Source organism: Lonchura striata, chromosome 24 (assembly GCF_046129695.1).
Source record: "Lonchura striata isolate bLonStr1 chromosome 24, bLonStr1.mat, whole genome shotgun sequence".
NCBI lineage: Eukaryota > Metazoa > Chordata > Aves > Passeriformes > Estrildidae > Lonchura > Lonchura striata.
Window position 1 is genome coordinate 2,609,218 of NC_134626.1, and position 17,872 is coordinate 2,627,089.

General features: G+C 39.6%; 1 protein-coding gene across 3 annotated transcripts in view; it reads right to left on the bottom strand.

Annotated features, from left to right (window-relative positions):
- Window positions 1-1,087: 1,087 nt before the first annotated feature.
- The window catches only part of GNB1 (G protein subunit beta 1), a 34,872-nt gene continuing 18,087 nt past the window's right edge, over window positions 1,088-17,872 (bottom strand). Inside the window, exons 2-12 of one of the 3 annotated variants that reach the window (XM_021529863.3) lie at window positions 17,491-17,542; window positions 11,781-11,888; window positions 11,141-11,179; window positions 10,409-10,515; window positions 9,900-9,963; window positions 8,001-8,163; window positions 7,154-7,220; window positions 5,347-5,548; window positions 4,835-5,051; window positions 3,140-3,251; window positions 1,088-2,813 (exon numbers count right to left, since the gene is read on the bottom strand). In XM_021529863.3, coding sequence (XP_021385538.1) covers window positions 3,145-3,251; window positions 4,835-5,051; window positions 5,347-5,548; window positions 7,154-7,220; window positions 8,001-8,163; window positions 9,900-9,963; window positions 10,409-10,515; window positions 11,141-11,179; window positions 11,781-11,837 — 1,023 coding nt within the window. In that variant the 5' untranslated portion in view covers window positions 11,838-11,888; window positions 17,491-17,542 and the 3' untranslated portion in view covers window positions 1,088-2,813; window positions 3,140-3,144. Of the gene's footprint in view, window positions 2,834-3,139; window positions 3,252-4,834; window positions 5,052-5,346; window positions 5,549-7,153; window positions 7,221-8,000; window positions 8,164-9,899; window positions 9,964-10,408; window positions 10,516-11,140; window positions 11,180-11,780; window positions 11,889-17,490; window positions 17,543-17,872 lie in introns of all 3 variants that reach the window. The other 2 variants (XM_021529861.3, XM_021529862.3) reach the window with 2 other exon arrangements.

Below are 17,872 nucleotides of genomic sequence, written 5' to 3' on the forward strand. Positions count from 1 at the left end.
AGTAAGAAGCAACTGTAACTGTTTGCATTTCAAATAAATCCCAAAGGGCTGCACATCAGCCTCCTGACACAAGTCACTGTCTTGGCAGATGTTTTATTGCCAGCACAGGCAGGGCACAGAGATTTAACACATGGATTGAGGAAGGTAAGACAGATCATTGATTTTATTACAGACCAGACAGAATCACATATGAAACATCCTTTGGAATAAAAATATTCCACATGAGTGGAAACCCCACATCTATAGCATTTGGAATTGGAAACCACTAAATCTGAATTCCCAAAATTAAGCATTTCTAGCCATGAGCTACCTACCAGTCTCATGCAGCCCGAAACCCCAGTGCTCACAGTTAGGTAATGCCACCATCATATTTTCCATACTCCCAGCTTTTAAAAACCTCTCCAATGAGGCTGAGAATTTCCATGTTTGGTGTGAGACCAAGCCATGGCTTTGGAATTTCTCTTGGTTGATGTGAAATGAAGGAAAATCCACTTTTGTTTAGGTCAGAACAAGAGATGGGACTTTACCCACTAAAACCACAAAACCCTCAAGTCAACCAATACCAGATTGTTGAACCAACTGCTTTTTAACACCTCACTTACAAATCTGCTTCTCTGGGTATAAAACAATAATAATAAAAAAAAATTTAGATAAAATTCTGCCTTGTGGAAACTTTGTTCTTACTGAGCATGAAAATGACTTCTTACCCTGTCAATCTAAGAGTGCCAACAGAGCTGCTGTGGCCAGGTCCTCACGTGGCAGGAACACACGTTCCACTCAATTCTTTTCCTATTAAAGGACACAAAAGTTTTAATAGAAGTTACTCAGCATTTTGCTTTGATTTCCCACTTCAGGTGCTCCACTGCTACAGCACAAAGCATCTTTGTGATGTGCACCTCATGAACCGTATTGGCTCTCAGAATTTGGAGTTAAGGGCGTACTCTGCCCAATAACTGACCATTAACCATTTAAAAACCACCAAACCATTTCTCTGGGGACAGCATTCCCTCCTCCTGTGTGTTTATTTCACAACTCAGAAGATGTTCTGCATGTTGAACATGAAGCTGCAAAACAGATCAGTCCAAACTCATGTCAAACTGCTTTATTACATCTTAAATAACATTACATTTTAATATAGTATCTATCTTGCATCCAGCTTTCTTGAAGTACACTGACTTTAAAATTAAATACAAAAGGTGAAGAGGGATACAGGGCGTGGAGAAAGCTCTACAGAGTAGTTTCATGAAAGAGAGTAAGAGGGAACTCATCTTTTATGCCAAATCCAGGCCTAACGCACAATTACAGCACATTTTTGTACAGAATGTTGCAGAAAAAACAAAATGGAGAAAAGCTACTACTGCTGCTAGGAAGGAGCATTTCTGGATACAGTGAGAAGATAGGAAAGAACAATCTGCTGTCCAAACACTGCTGCTTTTAACATTTTATTTGAAAAGAAAGCCAGGAAAACCTGCTCATTACAAAAATGACTCTGATCAGATGCAAAGGACTCATCCTGCAAGAGGAACTGGCTGTGAGGAACTGATTTATAAAGAAGATGGTCTAGGTTCCCTCCTCCCACACCCCAGAATCTTTGACAGCGATTGTTTGAACAGGCTGTTTCTTTTTTTTTTTTTCTTTAAAAAAAAAAAAAAAAAAAAAGTGACTTATCACGCTACTCCAAAACGTGCATAGCTTTGTACTGGAGTTCTTCATAGATTTATGCACAGAGTAGCAACAATAAATGAATACAGCGACAATGGTTACAGTTTTTAAACAGGTTATTTCTTCAAAGAAAAAACATCTAAGGACTTAGTCCAATATGCACTTTTTAGCATTTCTACAGCATGCGATTCTAAGAGTAAACCCACCCAATATGGCAAACAATCAAAAAAGGTTTTTTTTTTTTCTGTTTAACTTAGAAAGTTCAAGATCATTATTTTCAAAACATTGATTTGTACATCATTTCATACACAAAGAATTGACTCAATACCCAAGTGTAGGATAGGTCTCTTTTGAAAACAGAGATTCCTGGTTGTTGAGACTTATAGGATAGTGTTAGGATATATAAACTGCCCTTCCAAGTGGACAAACCAAAACAGATTAAAAAAATCAGTGTGGTGAAAAAGGGGGGGCAGGAGGGACCAAGGATTGCATTTGTAATCCATAAAAGGTGAAAGGATTCTTTAAACAAGCATTCATTACCTTTTACAGCATGTGCTTGGTTACCTTACTGCTTAACATTATCCTATATATGCCAAGTTTTGTGCAACAATTATCTGTGATACTAGAAAATAAAAATAAAAAAAAATTAGGGACTAAATTTACAGCGTTAACAACCCCCAGTGCTCTGGGCTAGGACTCCCTTGTTTTGCTCAATTAAATACATAAGGAAATGTATTTAAAAAGGAAACTTGAAAAAAATCCTGCTACAAACATGACTTTAAAATTTGCAAGTGTGTGAGATAAAGTCCTTAACTTCAACTTGGAAACTACAGTGAAAGCTAACTGTTTCACAATTATGCTCAAGTTTATTTTCTGGTCATGCTTTTTATGATAGTGTTTCATTTGTTTTTAAATTCTCAAGACAAAAAAAATGGTCCCAAAAGGAATGCACAATTTCATTTTGCTTACAACACAGAAATTCTTCTTGGAAAGGTAATTGTGCTCTTCATTTCAGCAACAGGAGACGGAAAAGATCTTGCCCTTTGAAGTTGGGGAGGATGGGGGTCCAAGTTAGTATGGTTGGATTGGATATGCTATCGTTTTTAATTTTCAACCGTTGGAAACTTCTTCCAGTCGTGGAGTCCGCTGCTCTTCTGGCACACAGAAACATCTGGTGAGAGTCACACTCTGAGAAACTGCAAACAAGTGGCAAGCTCTGCTGTCCCCACCACTGCCACAGCCAGGCATTATCCACCCACCCCGCCCCCAAGGGTATTTACTCAAAAACCCACTGAGTAATACAGTAATTAAAAATAGGCCTCCAGAAATTTGTCATATGTTAATGGTCATCTACACCCCCCAACTGCTCGGGTTTGCTCCTCACTGATTTCCCACCCTGAATGATCAGCACCGTAACAGCACTGCTGGCAAAAAGCACTCTGGACCCCAAAGCACCCAAAGTGAGTTGGGCACTCACCTACTTCAGTTCCAGATCTTGAGGAAGCTGTCCCATGACCCTGTTGCCACTGCCATGCCATCATCAGTCACACCTAAGCAACTGACACGGTTATCGTGACCAGCAAGGACACCTGCAGTGAGAAATGCAACAAATAAATTGCATTGTTTGGGTGATTTCCTGTCTGTTCAAGTTGCACCACAGCATGTTTGGGTTAGCCAAGCTCCAGAGTCAAAAATGCTGAACAAACACAGCTGGAATTTTAAATGCTTTTGGTTTTACAAGCACAGACTCAGGACAGAGCTGGGTGGGGTCTCAAGGGGATAATTCAGTAAATGCATTACCCCAGAATCCTCCTTGTGTATTTTCCATATTATGACCTTTATTGTCTCCCATGAGTTGTGAAGTGAAGCCCTGAAGATTCTGACAGTGTCACTATAACCATGCACTGCACAGCTTTTGCTCCTCACCACAGTGATAAAGATCAGCTAAATTTTACCAAATTTTCGTATTTGTAAAAAACTTTCTTTTAAAACCAGAAGTTAAACTGAATTGTGTTATGAACTCTAAAGCATTTTTCATCCAATTTTCTCTTACTACATTCACAAGACAGACTCCTCCATACAATCTATTTGTCAATATGGAGATCTAATACAATTCAATTATAGCACCATTAAAAGAAAGAATTGAGACACTAAACAGAAAAATTAAGGGAGACAACATTTTCCTCTATCCCCTTTAATTTAGCAGTTTCAAGGAGGCAAAAAGAAAATCTAATTATGTTCAAACTTTCCAGTCCACAGCACTGAGCCAAGATATTCTTGATAGACTTGAAATTAATCTTTCTACATGAATTAGAGGACTCTCCTCATTCTCCCACCAGCAATAGGAAGTGCTGCAATTTGCTAAAACAAAATCAGCACCAAGAAGTCTTAAATACTTGTACTGAACACACAACCACAAAGGTGTTTAATACAGAAGTGCCAATATCAGAAAATATAGAAGTGTTTAATATCAGAAGTGCCAGACATGCCTGGCAATCTGAAGCCTTGGAACATTTCAATATGCAGAATATTTTTATCATCTCTTATTCTGATCAGAGTAATGAAACATTTGTGGCCTAATTTATAAATTTTTTCCAACAAAAGTTTTAATTTTGAAGACCCGAAGTTAAATTCTCTTCATCTTTGCACCATGATTTTCATGTTTGTTTCCTCATAAGAAACTCCACAGCCTCTGTTGTTTTGCTGGTTGTCTCTACAACTACTGCTACAAATACCAGGAAAAAAATTCTTGTGTATAAATAGCAACATTCATGTTGAATAGTTAATGCATAAACAAAGCCATAAAATCTAAAAAAGAATATCCCTCCACCCCAAGCCCTTGTTTTTAATGGCAATCTTCCTGTTCTCAAGCATCCATCCTTGAGCAGGATTCCAACTGATTTGTACCATCACTGGGCAGCCTAAAGAAGTTTTCAGAGAGTTCTGAAGTTGAGACAGCAAGTGCTGACAGATCTGTGCACGAGACTCAAGTCACACATTCACTATCACAGAACCAAGGTTGGAAAAGGTCACCAAGGCCATCGAGTCCAACCTATGGCTGCTCCCCACCTTGTCACCCTGCCCAGAGCACCGAGTGCCACGTCCAGGCATTCCTTGGACATCTCCAGGGGTGGGGACTCCAATGAAGTGTCCAATATTCAAAGCCATTTACCTGCTCTGTCAGCTTTCAGCGTGTCCCACACGTTGCAGTTGAAGTCATCATACCCAGCTAGGAGCAGGCGGCCACTCTTGGAAAATGCTACAGAGGTGATGCCACAGATGATGTTGTCATGGGAATAAACCATCAGCTCCTGGTCAGCCCGCAGGTCGAAGAGCCGGCACGTGGCATCGTCCGAGCCCGTGGCAAAGGCGTTGCCATTGGGGAAGAACTTCACGGGGGAGAACAAAAACACAAATGGTTTCAGGTTTAATCCCTCTGCATCACACCAGAGCACAGCAAACCAGAGGCTGCACCTCTCCACACTGGGATATGGATAAACCCAGTGAGGAAACACATGAACCAACACCCAGTTTCCATGATTTCCCAGTTTCTTGGTGTTTCCTGAAACATCAAGTTTCAGGTGATTCTCTCAGCTCTACACATTTATTCTAAAAAACCCAGAAAATACTTGATTGTGCTGAAGAGCTGAGAAATAGGAAATGCTAAAGGAAGCAGCTACATACACAGATGGCGTTGATGTCCGACTCGTGGCCGGTGAAGGTTTGCCGGCACATTCCTTCTCTGACATCCCACAGTTTGGCAGAGGCATCGCAGGCACCAGAAACAAAACACCGGGCATCGGGGGCAAGGGACAAACTCATCACGTCTCCAGTGTGCCCAGTAAATGTGGTTGTCTGCTGACCAGTTTCTATGTCCCAGAGAGCACTGGAAAGAATAATTAAAGAGGAAAAAATCAACACGTTTGTGCTCCTTGGTGAGGTTTTTTTATCACTGCTGAAGTAAAACTCCAAGTATTGACAACATTGATCCTGATAATGGAAATAAACATTTTTGGTTGAATTATTTGGCTGTTGCAGATTAATTGTGTAAAAATCAACACGTCTGTGCTCCTTCATGAGGTCTTTTTATCACTGCTGAAGTAAAACTCCAAGTATTAATAACATTGATCCTGACAATAGGAATAGGCATTTTTCGTTTGGGTATTGCAGATTAATTGTGCATAAAAGACCTTAAAGCCATCCTCAGTTTTGAAACATTGGGGATTTTAAATTGAAAAAGAAGGAAAAAAATAATGAATGGCACTGAGGGCTGCTCATCCCAAAGTTCTCTGCCATGGCTGTTATCCAGTACTACTGCAGCTTCACTGAAAGCAGCAGTGGTAAGGCTACAGCAAAAGCTGAGCCAGCATTTCTCATTTTTATAAACTCACAGAGGATGAGTAACTTTGTGAATTATGTCTGATCTTAAAGTTGCAAGTCAGCCAAATCACTACTACAGTGATAATTAAGAGTATAAAAGGAAAGAATGCTATCACCTCCTTAAGAAGAGGTCTAAACACTTTAGGAAGTCAGGATTTTTAATTTCTGTAATTTCTCAGCAAACGAGAGCCATCAGCAGCAGGTTCAAACCAGGCAAACAAGAGATGCCTGTACTTTATGATAAAGTCCTTTGATGCTTGGCTGAACTGAGGTGATGTCAAGGACAGCTGCAGAATTACTACAGAGCTCCTGAAGCAGCTGTATTCTCTTACAAAGAGCATAATTTCTACAAACCATCTCAATTTTGTTACAGTTTTTTGGGTTCTCTCAACATCAACACATATTCAGAAACATTTTTGGTTTTAATCCTATATATATTTCATAACTACTCAGAATCAGGCATTTAAAGAGACTGGCATTGTGTAGGACAGGTATTTATTAGACAGCCTTTGCTCTAAGTGCTGCTGCTTGGGAGAACTGTAATGCTTTTAAGAAATAGATATAATAGAAAAATCTATGAAAAAAAGATGGAGGCCTTTTTTAGTTCAGAAGCCAGAATTTATGAAGATACACACCTACATTCTTCTCAAAAAACCCAGCTATTGTCACTGGAGAATATTTTCTAGGAGCTCTTCTGAATAACAAGCATAGACTCAGGACAGAGCTGGGTGGGTTCTCAAGGGGATAACTTACATTCTGTATTAGAAATATCCAAACATGACTGTTTAAGTAATAAATACCGAATACAAAAAGAGTTTTGAGGAAAATCATTAGTCTAATACAGTTATTTCTGAAAGCCAAATAGATACATGAAGAAAAAAATGCCCACAACATCCTAACACAGAATTAGGTCAGGCTCTTCAGAACATGGGTACAAGGAAACAGCCAAAGCTCACAGGGTTGAAATTACCAGCAAAAAGTGACATGTGAGCAGTATCACCAGAGTCTTATGGGTGATGATGAAGTTTGTGAAGGACAAAGTTTCCTTCAGGCACAGAAAATGGATTAGAAAAGCCTTTCCTGACAGTGCTGTGCCCATGTCCCAGCTTACCAAGTGGTGTCGCCAGAGCTGGTGACGATCTGATTATCATCCAGGAAACGACAGCAGGACAAGTAGCCTGGAAACAGAGCAAAAGGTGCACAAATAAGGCCAGAGATGACCCTTCAAAGGCAAACTGGTTTGCTAATAAGCTGCTTCCTCCTCTCCTGAAGCTGCAGCAAGAAACACTAAAAGCCTAAAATGCAACAGATGGTTTTTGTATAGGAACCTGCAGTGTTTTGGACAAAATGTGGTTTGGCTCTTTGGAGACCACCCCAACCCAACCAGAGGAAGGGGGACAAAAGTGTGGCCAAGCTGGGGAGGAGTCCAAGTGAGCCTGCACTGCACACACCTAACTTTCTAGAAGTGGATCTTGGTCTCGCTGCATCCAGCAGCAGCAAATGCTGATGACCTCAACTGTGTCTGACCACTGAGGAAAAATAAACTGCATTCCTGTCAGTACAAAGACCTGAGCATGGACACTGGATGTTTCCCAACAGTGGCATCAAAGAAGTTCATCTGAATGCTCTGAAGCATCTTTTTTCCTGAAAGCCCATCTGCCAAACTATCAGTGGAGCCACTCTGATTACAGAATCAGCCTGCCTGCCAACCACCTCCATTTCACAAAGCACAGAATTCAAACTACAGCAGGAAATATGAAAACCTGTAAACATCAAGTTCCAGCTGTAAGTTTTTGTTCGATTTTACAGCTGAAAAACTGTTTAAAAACATTTAAAACCAAGCGATCTGCAGCTAAGCTCCTGCCTGAGGAAAGAAGTAGATCATTATTAGCAAATTATATTTAAAGGAATTTTTTTTTCATTTTTACTGTGCTGAGGTAATTCTGAGCAGCACTCACCTGTGTGCCCAGCGAGCTCACGGCTGACACGGACATTCCCTTCACGAGTTTTCAAGTTATAAATGGAGCAGATGTTGTCAAGCCCACCACAAGCCACGTAATTCCCAGAGGGAGCATATGCACAAGTCATGACCCAGGAGGAGCGCAGGGGAATCGCATGCACCTGAAACACACACAGGTATGGATTTCAGCTAAAGAAATTGCATTCAGTGATGCAGCAAAAGGAAGTTTTTCACTTGTTTCTCAAGACAGGCATCATGTTTTTGGCAGAGAAGCAAGAATAAAAGAGCTGTTTGGGTATTGAACTATTTTGAGGGTAACTTGCATATGAAGCTCGTCAGAACAAGTAGTGACGTAATAAAACCTCAGATTTGCTTTTCCTGAATCCAGTTTCATCAGCAATTTTGGTCCAAAGTGAATTATTTCATTTCAGTGCTCTGATTACTATTGGTTTATTATAGGTTCAGGAAAATATTGACTTCCAAGCACAGTCAGCAAAACTGCCAATTCCAGGCTTAGATGCTGTGAATGAACAAGTAAGGAAATCGCTGCTTCCACTGCCATTTAAATCCTTCTTTGGAAACCCACTGCAAGCAATCAAGCTTCACATTTAAATAACTACCACATGTTTCCTTGTCATTCCATGCTCAAAGAACTTTTTTTAGATAATTATAGAAGCTAAACCTGTTCTGTCTTGTTAACTCGTTGTGTTAATCCCTTAAATTTGTTCATAAAATCTTTAGGAAAGGGCTGGTGCCCTTAGATATATGGTGATATTTCATGCAATATTAACAATGTGCCTGAATTTCTTAAGGAATAATTTCATTAGAAGCACAGGAACAGACAGGAATCAGTGGTCCTGCAGCAAAGAGCAGCTAAAAAAACCCAAACCTGTCCTAAAACCAGAACCAGTTCATCCTTGGAAGTCTTCTACCAAGAAGTCTAGAATATTTCAATAGTCTTCTACTATTTGGAATATTCAATTAGAGCCATTTTTATTTTATCATTAAGCAAAGATCAAATTGATGACAACACTGTGTTACTTCCAGTGTTCTGGAACTGCCAAAAGAATACTGCATGGATTAATTAGCATTAATATAAGAATTGAAGATATCAATACAGAAATCATGGGATGAAGTGATGATTTTACCATCCTGCAGTAGTCAGAGTAATTTAGATGACATTTACCTGCAGGCTGGGGTCAAAGGATGAGGATGAAGGTAAAAATGAGAGGGTTTCTTTTTAATTTGCAAACCAGATTGTATTACCTTTTTAGTAAAGTGATTCCATTAGCTCCAATCACTGGTAACATTGATTTTAATGCTAGAGGAGCTAAGTTAGTAAAATTTATTTGGAATAAAGCCAGTTCCATGCAGGAGACTCAAGCAGCCCTGTCAACCACGAGGGGCTACATGGGAATTGCTGCCAGCCCTGCAACAGTGGCCATGATCAGTAAATACCAACCACTGTCAAATGAAAGTAGAAGTAGCTCTGAACTGCCTCATGTGATTGCAGCCACAAAATGATGACTCATTAGAACATGTCAGGTCTTTCAGGACTTCACTGCAGACAACAAATTCATCTTGCTATGCCAAAATTTCTGCCCCTTCTGGTGCAAGATGCTCATCACTGCCTGCTCTCTGGTAATCACCTTTCTGCAGTATCAAAACAAATCAAAAGATTCTTTAGGAGGAAGTCTTTCCTTGTTCTCCATTTGTGGTGCACATTTTCACACATTGAAGTCACTGTTGTGTTCTTTACATACAACTTGATTGTTTTGGAGAATTCAAAATTTGGATTTAGGACTAGGAAAGCAATAGAGCCAAAATGATGATGGACAACACTTCCCTCTGATGCTTTCACAACTGAATTACACAGCAATGGATCAGCTGGCCTTACCTTGTTTGTAGTATAGCTGTCCCAAATTATAAGTTTGCCATCCTGGGAGGCACTAACTAGAAGCCTAGGGAGGAAACAGTAGGGAAACACAATCACTGTGGGCAGCCAAGGAACACCTTTGTGATGAACATTGTAAAGAAAAGAGAATGAAAGCAGCTGATACTAGGGGCATTTAGTTTCTCTTTAAATTAATCAGTAGTTAACAGGAAAGGGAAATAAAAAAGGAAAAAAAGACATCTGATAATGGCATCTACTTTATTTCCACAGTTCCTCAGAATTCATGTGGTACCACTACTGTATTTTTCAGGTAAGTAGGCAAGGACTGGGATTTTGGCATCAAATGTAGACTTGGATTACAAAAACACGGAGGAAAATTGTGGCATTCAGTGTTTCTGACTTCTCTCAGTTATCCCAGTTCTCTCAGAATTATTAATTCCAGGTGGTCCCAAGGCCTGTGCCCTCAACTTTCTGGAGAGCAGTGAAGCCACGTGAGCCAGTTCTGTACCCACCTGGAATCAGTCCCCCAGTGCATTGCATAAATTTTGGCCAGGTGTCCCCGGAGTGTTCTCCTAGTGCGCATCTGGATTCTCCCCACTGGGTCGATATTGGCTGTGATCTGAAACAGGAAAATGTCACACACTTGAGTTCTTCCCTTCACTGCTCTCAAGTAACATCTCCAACACAGTTCCCACAGTCCAACATTCACAATATTGACTGATTTTTCTTCAGCTGCCCATTCACAAGTTCTGTCATTTTAAGCAGCATGTCTTTATCACGTAACACAAGCAGCCTATTCCATTTATAAACACTCCCAGAAATGGTTTTGTTTAGGTCGTATCTTCTTAGACTTCTAGATTTCAGACCTTTGATCTGGGCTTTCTCCTCCTGCACAGATAAATGTAGCAGACACTGAAGAAGTTTAACCTCAGCAGGCCTTATGGTTCTGATTATCAGGGTAACAACAGCATTGCTCCCAGCTCCAGGGCAGAGCATTATTTTCCATTAAGCAGCAGAAATGTGCCCTGAGTCACTCCAAGAAATCACTGCTCAAGGCCACTGCTCTCAGGAACTGGACAAACATGTACTTATTTCTGGAAGAAAACACCCAAAGGCAAAATAAAAATAAAAAAATGCTACAGGAGGCAAAACCAGATTCACTTGCAATCACTTTCTTACACAGCATTTTCTTTTCGTAAAGGAGACATATTCTCTTAATTCCTGTTAAGCTCTGAAATTCTTACCTGAGCCAGGGTGGCATCTGCACATGCTTTCCTAGCATCCTGCAAGAGAAGGAAATTAGAGAAATTAGATGGAGTTCTGTACATTTTTCTCTGTTTTGTCAAGCTGATTAAGCCCCCTGAACCCAAGGTTCAGAGAACATTTCTGCTTGTCACCCAGACTGGACCCATCCTAACAGCAGCATTACCATAACACACTGCCTGCTGTCAACACACATTGTGCATTTAACTTTGAAATTTCTTCTTCTTTTGGAAGAAAGGCAACGTGACTTTCACCACAAAGACACTCAAGCGGTGGAACTGCTTGTTCAGAGAGGCTGTGCAGCCTCCAACCTCAGAGGTCTTTAAGAACTTCCTGGACAAAGCTCTGACAAATTTTATCACTGACGTTATTTTAAGTAGTTTTTTAAACTTTAGTTATTCTCTAGCTCAGACAAACTTCAGTAAACATTCATTTTCATCAGCAATTTTGTGCATTGCTTCTGTTTATTTTCTAAGCAATATAAAAGACCAAAATGTAATTTTCTAAAGCAGCCGTATGTGCTTGCCCTTTCTTCATTAAGTCTGACATTGAGGAAACACTTAAGGCATCATTTCTGTCCTCCTCAAGACACACTCATTTGTGCTCAGGCACAATACATACTCTGATTTGGTTTTTCAGTTGCTCGGCCTCCTGGCGTAACTGGTCAAGCTCGCTCATTTTCCTGTGCTAAAGGTGTGCTCCACTGCCACCTCTGAAACAACCAGAAATCTGAAAAACAGGTCACAAGCAGGATTAGGAGAAGGCAGAGGCTGAAATTACAAGTCCTTCCAACCATTTCAAACTTGAAAAAAATAGCAGACTGATTTATAGACACAGGAATAAAGGTGGGAATTTGTGTCTGAAATCCCTTCAGCATAAGATGTTGTCACAAATGGATGTGCTTTACTTCCAGCCACAGGAAATAAAATAGAATTTGGACTAATTTCTCTCCTCCAGGCCTCTTCCTTTTTCATTTTCTGATTAATTTTTGTATAAATTCAAAAGTCCAAGACTGAGTAAGTAGGTAGCACCAATTTTAGACACGGAAGTCAGAACTTCCCTGAAGCTCTTCAGACCAGAGTAAGGAATCCTCCCACAAAAGAATAAGGATTTACACTGACACAAGCACCTGCAAAAAATGCTCTAAGAACTGTCTGCAACATCACAGTTATGAAAGTTTTTTTCTGCTATCTGGAGAAAAGGAGATCACTCACAAATGTTCAAAGTTTTGTTTAATAACTGCTAAAATGTCTGAGATCCCAGAGCAAATTGTAACATGAACACGTTGTCAGAGTAAAACCAGGGATTTTTTGCTGGGTGAGGGCAGGAGTTTGAGAAACCACAGCCATCAGACACTTCTCCCCTCTAAGCCTGTTTTCCCAGTATCCATAGGCACCAAATGACATGGATCTTATAGAGGCAGCAAGACAGGCTCTATGAAACTTCACAACCACTGAAACCACCTCAACTTTTGCCTTTAGAGCTGCTCAACTATTGGGCTGATCCCCCGTATCACCATCATATGGATATTTCCTGCTAAATGTACAGCTTATCTTTAAAAGTCTCTGCTCCAGAAGGATACTGTTGGCATTTTCTCCAGCATTCCACATCTCCAACTCAGCTGTTCCTTAACCTTCTGTTTTAATATCTCTGCAGCTTGATAGCAATGAAAGATGCTGAAGAAACATGCTGATGAATTTTATCTTTTACTTCAGAACAAGATTAATTGGTTCCAATTTCAAATACTATACAGAACACCTGGATTTTATAAATTGACACTGATAATGTGTGATTTTAGAACATTTTATTAGCCAGAATTGACCCTTTACTATTAAATAAAGGAAACGCTTTGCTAGCAGCTTTACATATTATTCTGTTGAGATTTAATCAGCTTATTTATCTTTGCAAGCATGTGGGGTTTGTCTTCCTCTTAAAGCCCTTCCCAAGGAGAAAGATGAGACTAACTTCCAAATTTTTGTGCAATCATAATAACAGAGAACATACTGTCAAGGTATATTAGAGTAGTAGAACAAACATCACTATTAAAAGAAGCTTCAAAATACTTTAGATTTCAATATCCCTAAATATTTCTATCCCCCATAACCAGACTTAGGCTGCAGCTCTCTCCACAGTAGTTATTCCTAACTGAAAACCTGTAGGAACAGATGCCAGATCTTGTCACAGCATCATTTACCATTTTTTCCTCTTCTCTGAAACCCACAGCACCTTAGAAAAGGAATTTCAGTTGGCTTCTCTCCCAAAACCTCCACTCCACTCACACAACTTCAAGGCCCTTTCACTTCATTGTGAAACTGGGTCTCTTCCTTCTCTCTTCTGGTTCCAGGGTCATCTCTAAGCCCCTTTAAGATTGTCTGTTCAGCTCAGCCCAAAATCCAGCTAAGACAAAACCCATCCTTACTGTTTAATGATCCTGCTTTTCTGTGGAATGCTCTTTTGTTTCTCAAGATGTTTTGTTTATTCTACACCTCAGACAAACACTCTGGGCTGGATATCTTTTAGAATTTTGAGCATGTCTGCAGCTCCTGGGCAGTTCACACACCTGGTGAAACACTAATGCACTGCTTTTGTCAGAAAGGAGTTAATTTAAGAATAAATTGTGATTTTTCAGATCTTTCAAGCTCTTAATTTCCAGTCCTGCCATTCTCTGAGTTAATAAAAAGGACCATTTCCTATTAAGCAAATACTGACCACTCCAGACAAAGAATTTATAGAGATGGTATAATTTCTATTTCAGAGCAAGAAATGCCAAAACTTTCGTGTTCTGTCCAAGGTCACAGCAACTCACTGATGAGACTGCAATAAAGACTCAGGACACCAAAAATTCCAGCTGCAGGTACAAGGAACTACACTGAAAATTTTACATGCAGCTTTATTTAAAAATACAATAGGAGGAATAATCTCACGTCAGTCAGAGCAGATATGCTCTCCTTAAAATAGCACCCATTTATTTCTGCAGAATTTGTGCACTATGAGAGAGAATTCTCTTGCATTTAAATGAAACAAAGCTTCTTTGCATGGAACAGGGAGAGGCCTAAGGAGATGAAGCCTTATTCCAGGAAGAAAGTCAAATTAAGAAAGTTCGTTTTCCCCATCTTGTATTATCTAAGTTCCCATCTTGAAGACAGAGAATTTGAGAATTCCAACTTAGCCCCTATGCATTCCAAGCAACTCCAAACTCTGAACTGCCTTTCTGTCAGCATCCATAGGAATTGTTTAAAGCACATTTCTACATTCTCTTTGTAGTCTTTGTTGTTTCAACATCAACAGGAAGTGCTAATTCCTGCCAACAGGACTGAACTCACTCAGGAAATGACAACCCTACAGCAGCCAAGGGCTTTAAAATATAGGAATTCTCTGAAGCAAACTGTAAAATTTATGGGACAAACAGCAAACCAGCTTGGCTGTTCCACTATTTCTTTTATACCAAGTTTTAGACAATTGAATTTATGGTAGAAATATGAGATCTGTGGGAGAAAAAAGGGTTCCAGCCTCCCATTTTTAGCTATACTGTAAATCAGAGCTTACTAGTTTTGTATTAAAAAAAGTATCTTTAAAAGATTAAGGACATCAGGTAAGGTGAAAAGAATGTATGGGGAAAAATGCTTTTATCTATTCTCACTCTTGATACATGGGAAATTTTATACAGATTTATTTATATTACAGACATGGATCATATATTGAACAATCTTTGCTCATCACAAACAAGCACAATTGAGTATCATGAAATAGATTTTTATTTCTTGGCATGTTCTAAAGGCATTTAACCCTGTTTTACAAGAAGGTTTCTAGAAGAATCTGTCAACTTGATGTGGATGATGATACTATTTCTGGACTTTTGAAAGAAGTTAGTGCATTTCCAAATCAAGCAAACCTCAAGAAAAAAAAGTCACTCCTCAAGTTCCACACTCCTTTTTCCCAAATTCCCCCAGAGTTGTGCAGAAATAGGTAGGAGCCAAACTCCTGCTTACCTCCCTTTCTCTGGACTATGTGAGTGTGTCCCTGAAGGCAGCTTCTCAGGAATAACACATTCACTTTCTTCAACCCCCTCAAGACCTTTCCAGGGGCTGAAGTGCTTAAGTGTCTCTGCTCTAAGCTTATTTCCCCTAATCCTGTTGACCAGTCCACCTTGTGGGTAAATCTCCCCTTGCTGGAGAACAATCTGTGCACTTCAGGGCATTCCCTATTCCCCACTCCTCCAGGTGACCCAACTCTCTCATTTCTGACGAGGAACCCATGGAAGAGTCACTTTGTTCCTCTGTTTCCCACACAAGGAAAATCAACTGACTTTGCCTGATTTGTTACTTCCCACATCCCACAAAACTTCACAATCCAGCTGTGTCAAAAGGATTTATCACATCATTTATGTCAAAGGAACAGCTCAGGGTTTGCTTTTCTCTGACTCTCTAACATGAGCTCTACTCCTGTGTAAAAGGACAGTTCTGTATGTCCAGTCAGTTGTGTGTCCAACAGCTTTGCACTAAATTTTTCAACTGCAGGAAGCCTTACAGAACTTCCATGTGCTTCCTGTAAATGGAGATATACTCATGATCCCAGTGGACTAATTCTGATTTAAAGATTTAAAGAATTATTCACTCACTGCTCAGAAAACAGTGACAGAAAAATTCAAAGGCTGAGGAAGAACTCAAGTTCACTCATTTAATTATAACAACTCCAGTGTCCTTCCCACAGCTCAAACTGTGTATCCAATTAAATCCAGTTACTGAAACTAAAGTATCATTAATACCCTCACATTTCTTTGTAGCCTGATGCATATATTCCACCGTTAAATATTATTCCTCTCTGAAATTCATCTGCTGGTAACAGCAATGAAGCAATGCTTACTAAAATTTTCTTTATTTTTCTTAGACCATTCCTATTAAAAAAAAAAGGATGGAGTCTTCCACTCTCTCTTTGTCCTGAGAATAATCTCTGCAGATTAAAAGAAAAAAACCCCATGTTTGAAATCACAGCTATCATTAAGTCAAATATTTTGAATTTCTATCCCTTGCTGGTCAAACTTTGCTTGCCACAAGATATTTTTAGCAGACGTGACTACTGCCACAGCCTAACATAATCCCACCAAGCCACTGTGAATGCAAAGTCTGGCAACACAGAGGGTTTAAAGCTGAATTGTTCATAGTTTACTCAAGCACAGTAACTTTCTAAGGAGGTTTAGCAAATTCCTTTTCTCCCATGAACAGGCTGTCTGACATTTGTTCCCTCAACCTCTTTCCTGCCAATAACCATCACTCCAACATGGATGAAAAGCAAAATATTTGCAAAACCAGAGCCCAAACTCTCCAGCCTTAACAAGGAGCTGCCAGCATGGCCAGCAGACAGTCCCAGAGCAGGTCATCTGATTAAATGAAGCTGTGCTAATCTAGCAGATACCACAAATCCTATTAGCAACATGCACAGCAGCTTGGACATTTTCACAATGACAAAGGAATTATCCACAACTCGCTGTTAGTTACAGTGAGCTGACGTCACATTGGCTTTGAAAAGCTGAGGGTTCTTTTTGTTTTCAGGAGCAGAGATGGATTTCTTGTTTCTCTTTTATTCTGTGGGAAACACAGTGAGATCAGGATTGCTTGTGGAACAAATCTGAGATGTTCTCTCACATTTATAGGAACTAAAACTGAAGAAAAAATTCAGGGCTCCCTTAGATCCTGAGGAGATATGAGCACAGAATAAAGCCTGCTGCCTGCCTTTTGAAAAACAGGTGAATATCCACTAATTGAAAATATCAGATTTAACACAGCAATTAGCAATGTTCCTCACAGACATTAAAGTCTGGAAGCTAATGAAGATTTTACTGCTCCAAGAACAATAGTAATAATTACAATTACACAGAATATAAACTCTGAAACTTTCAGGTTCTGTTTAAATAACACTGACACATTGAAAAGAACATTCTGACAAGAGCCACTTTGCTCAAAAGAAATTTGGCCTTCTTTTGTCAAACATGGTGGAGAAGTAATTTTTCATTCATGAGAGAATGACTATTCTCATCACTTTATTTATTACAGTTCCCTGCCCCACTGAGATGAAACAGTTTCATCTGTGGTCTCCCTCTGCTTTGCCAGTTCCCTCTCTGACAGAAGGCAGGCACTAACATCTATTATTTAGCAGGTTTCCTGGCCATTTTAAAATCCTTCCTGTTGACACAAGAGTACACATGCAGAAGGAGCAAACACGTACTTTAGGCTTGCACAGATTGACAGCCAAAAATCGGAATTAACCACTTTTTAAAAATAGGATGTTTCTCAAGGACTAGGAAAAAAAAATAATCTTTTTTTTCTCTACTTACATGTTCTCTCACTACAGTAGAAAGCCAACTTCTGCTGTCAAACATGTAAATTCTGGAAAAAAAAGGACATCAAAACCACAATTAATGTAATTACCACAAAACAGTGCAGATTTCTCAACTGATCTAGCAGAAATTAAACTACTATCAAAGTGCAGACTATTTCTGTTAGCTAACTTGAGCAGCTGGCCTGGCTTCATGAAGGAAACGGGCACGGTTTTATTTACTGTAACACAACCAAAAGCTGAGTTTGTGTCAAAAGCTCATTTTGACCTTCTTTTTCCAAAAAACTCTTGCAATCCTGAGATCATTCTCCTGCCCTACTGACAGAGAAGTCAGTAGCATATTAGAGAATTTAGGATTAGAAGAAAATACAGTCTCACTC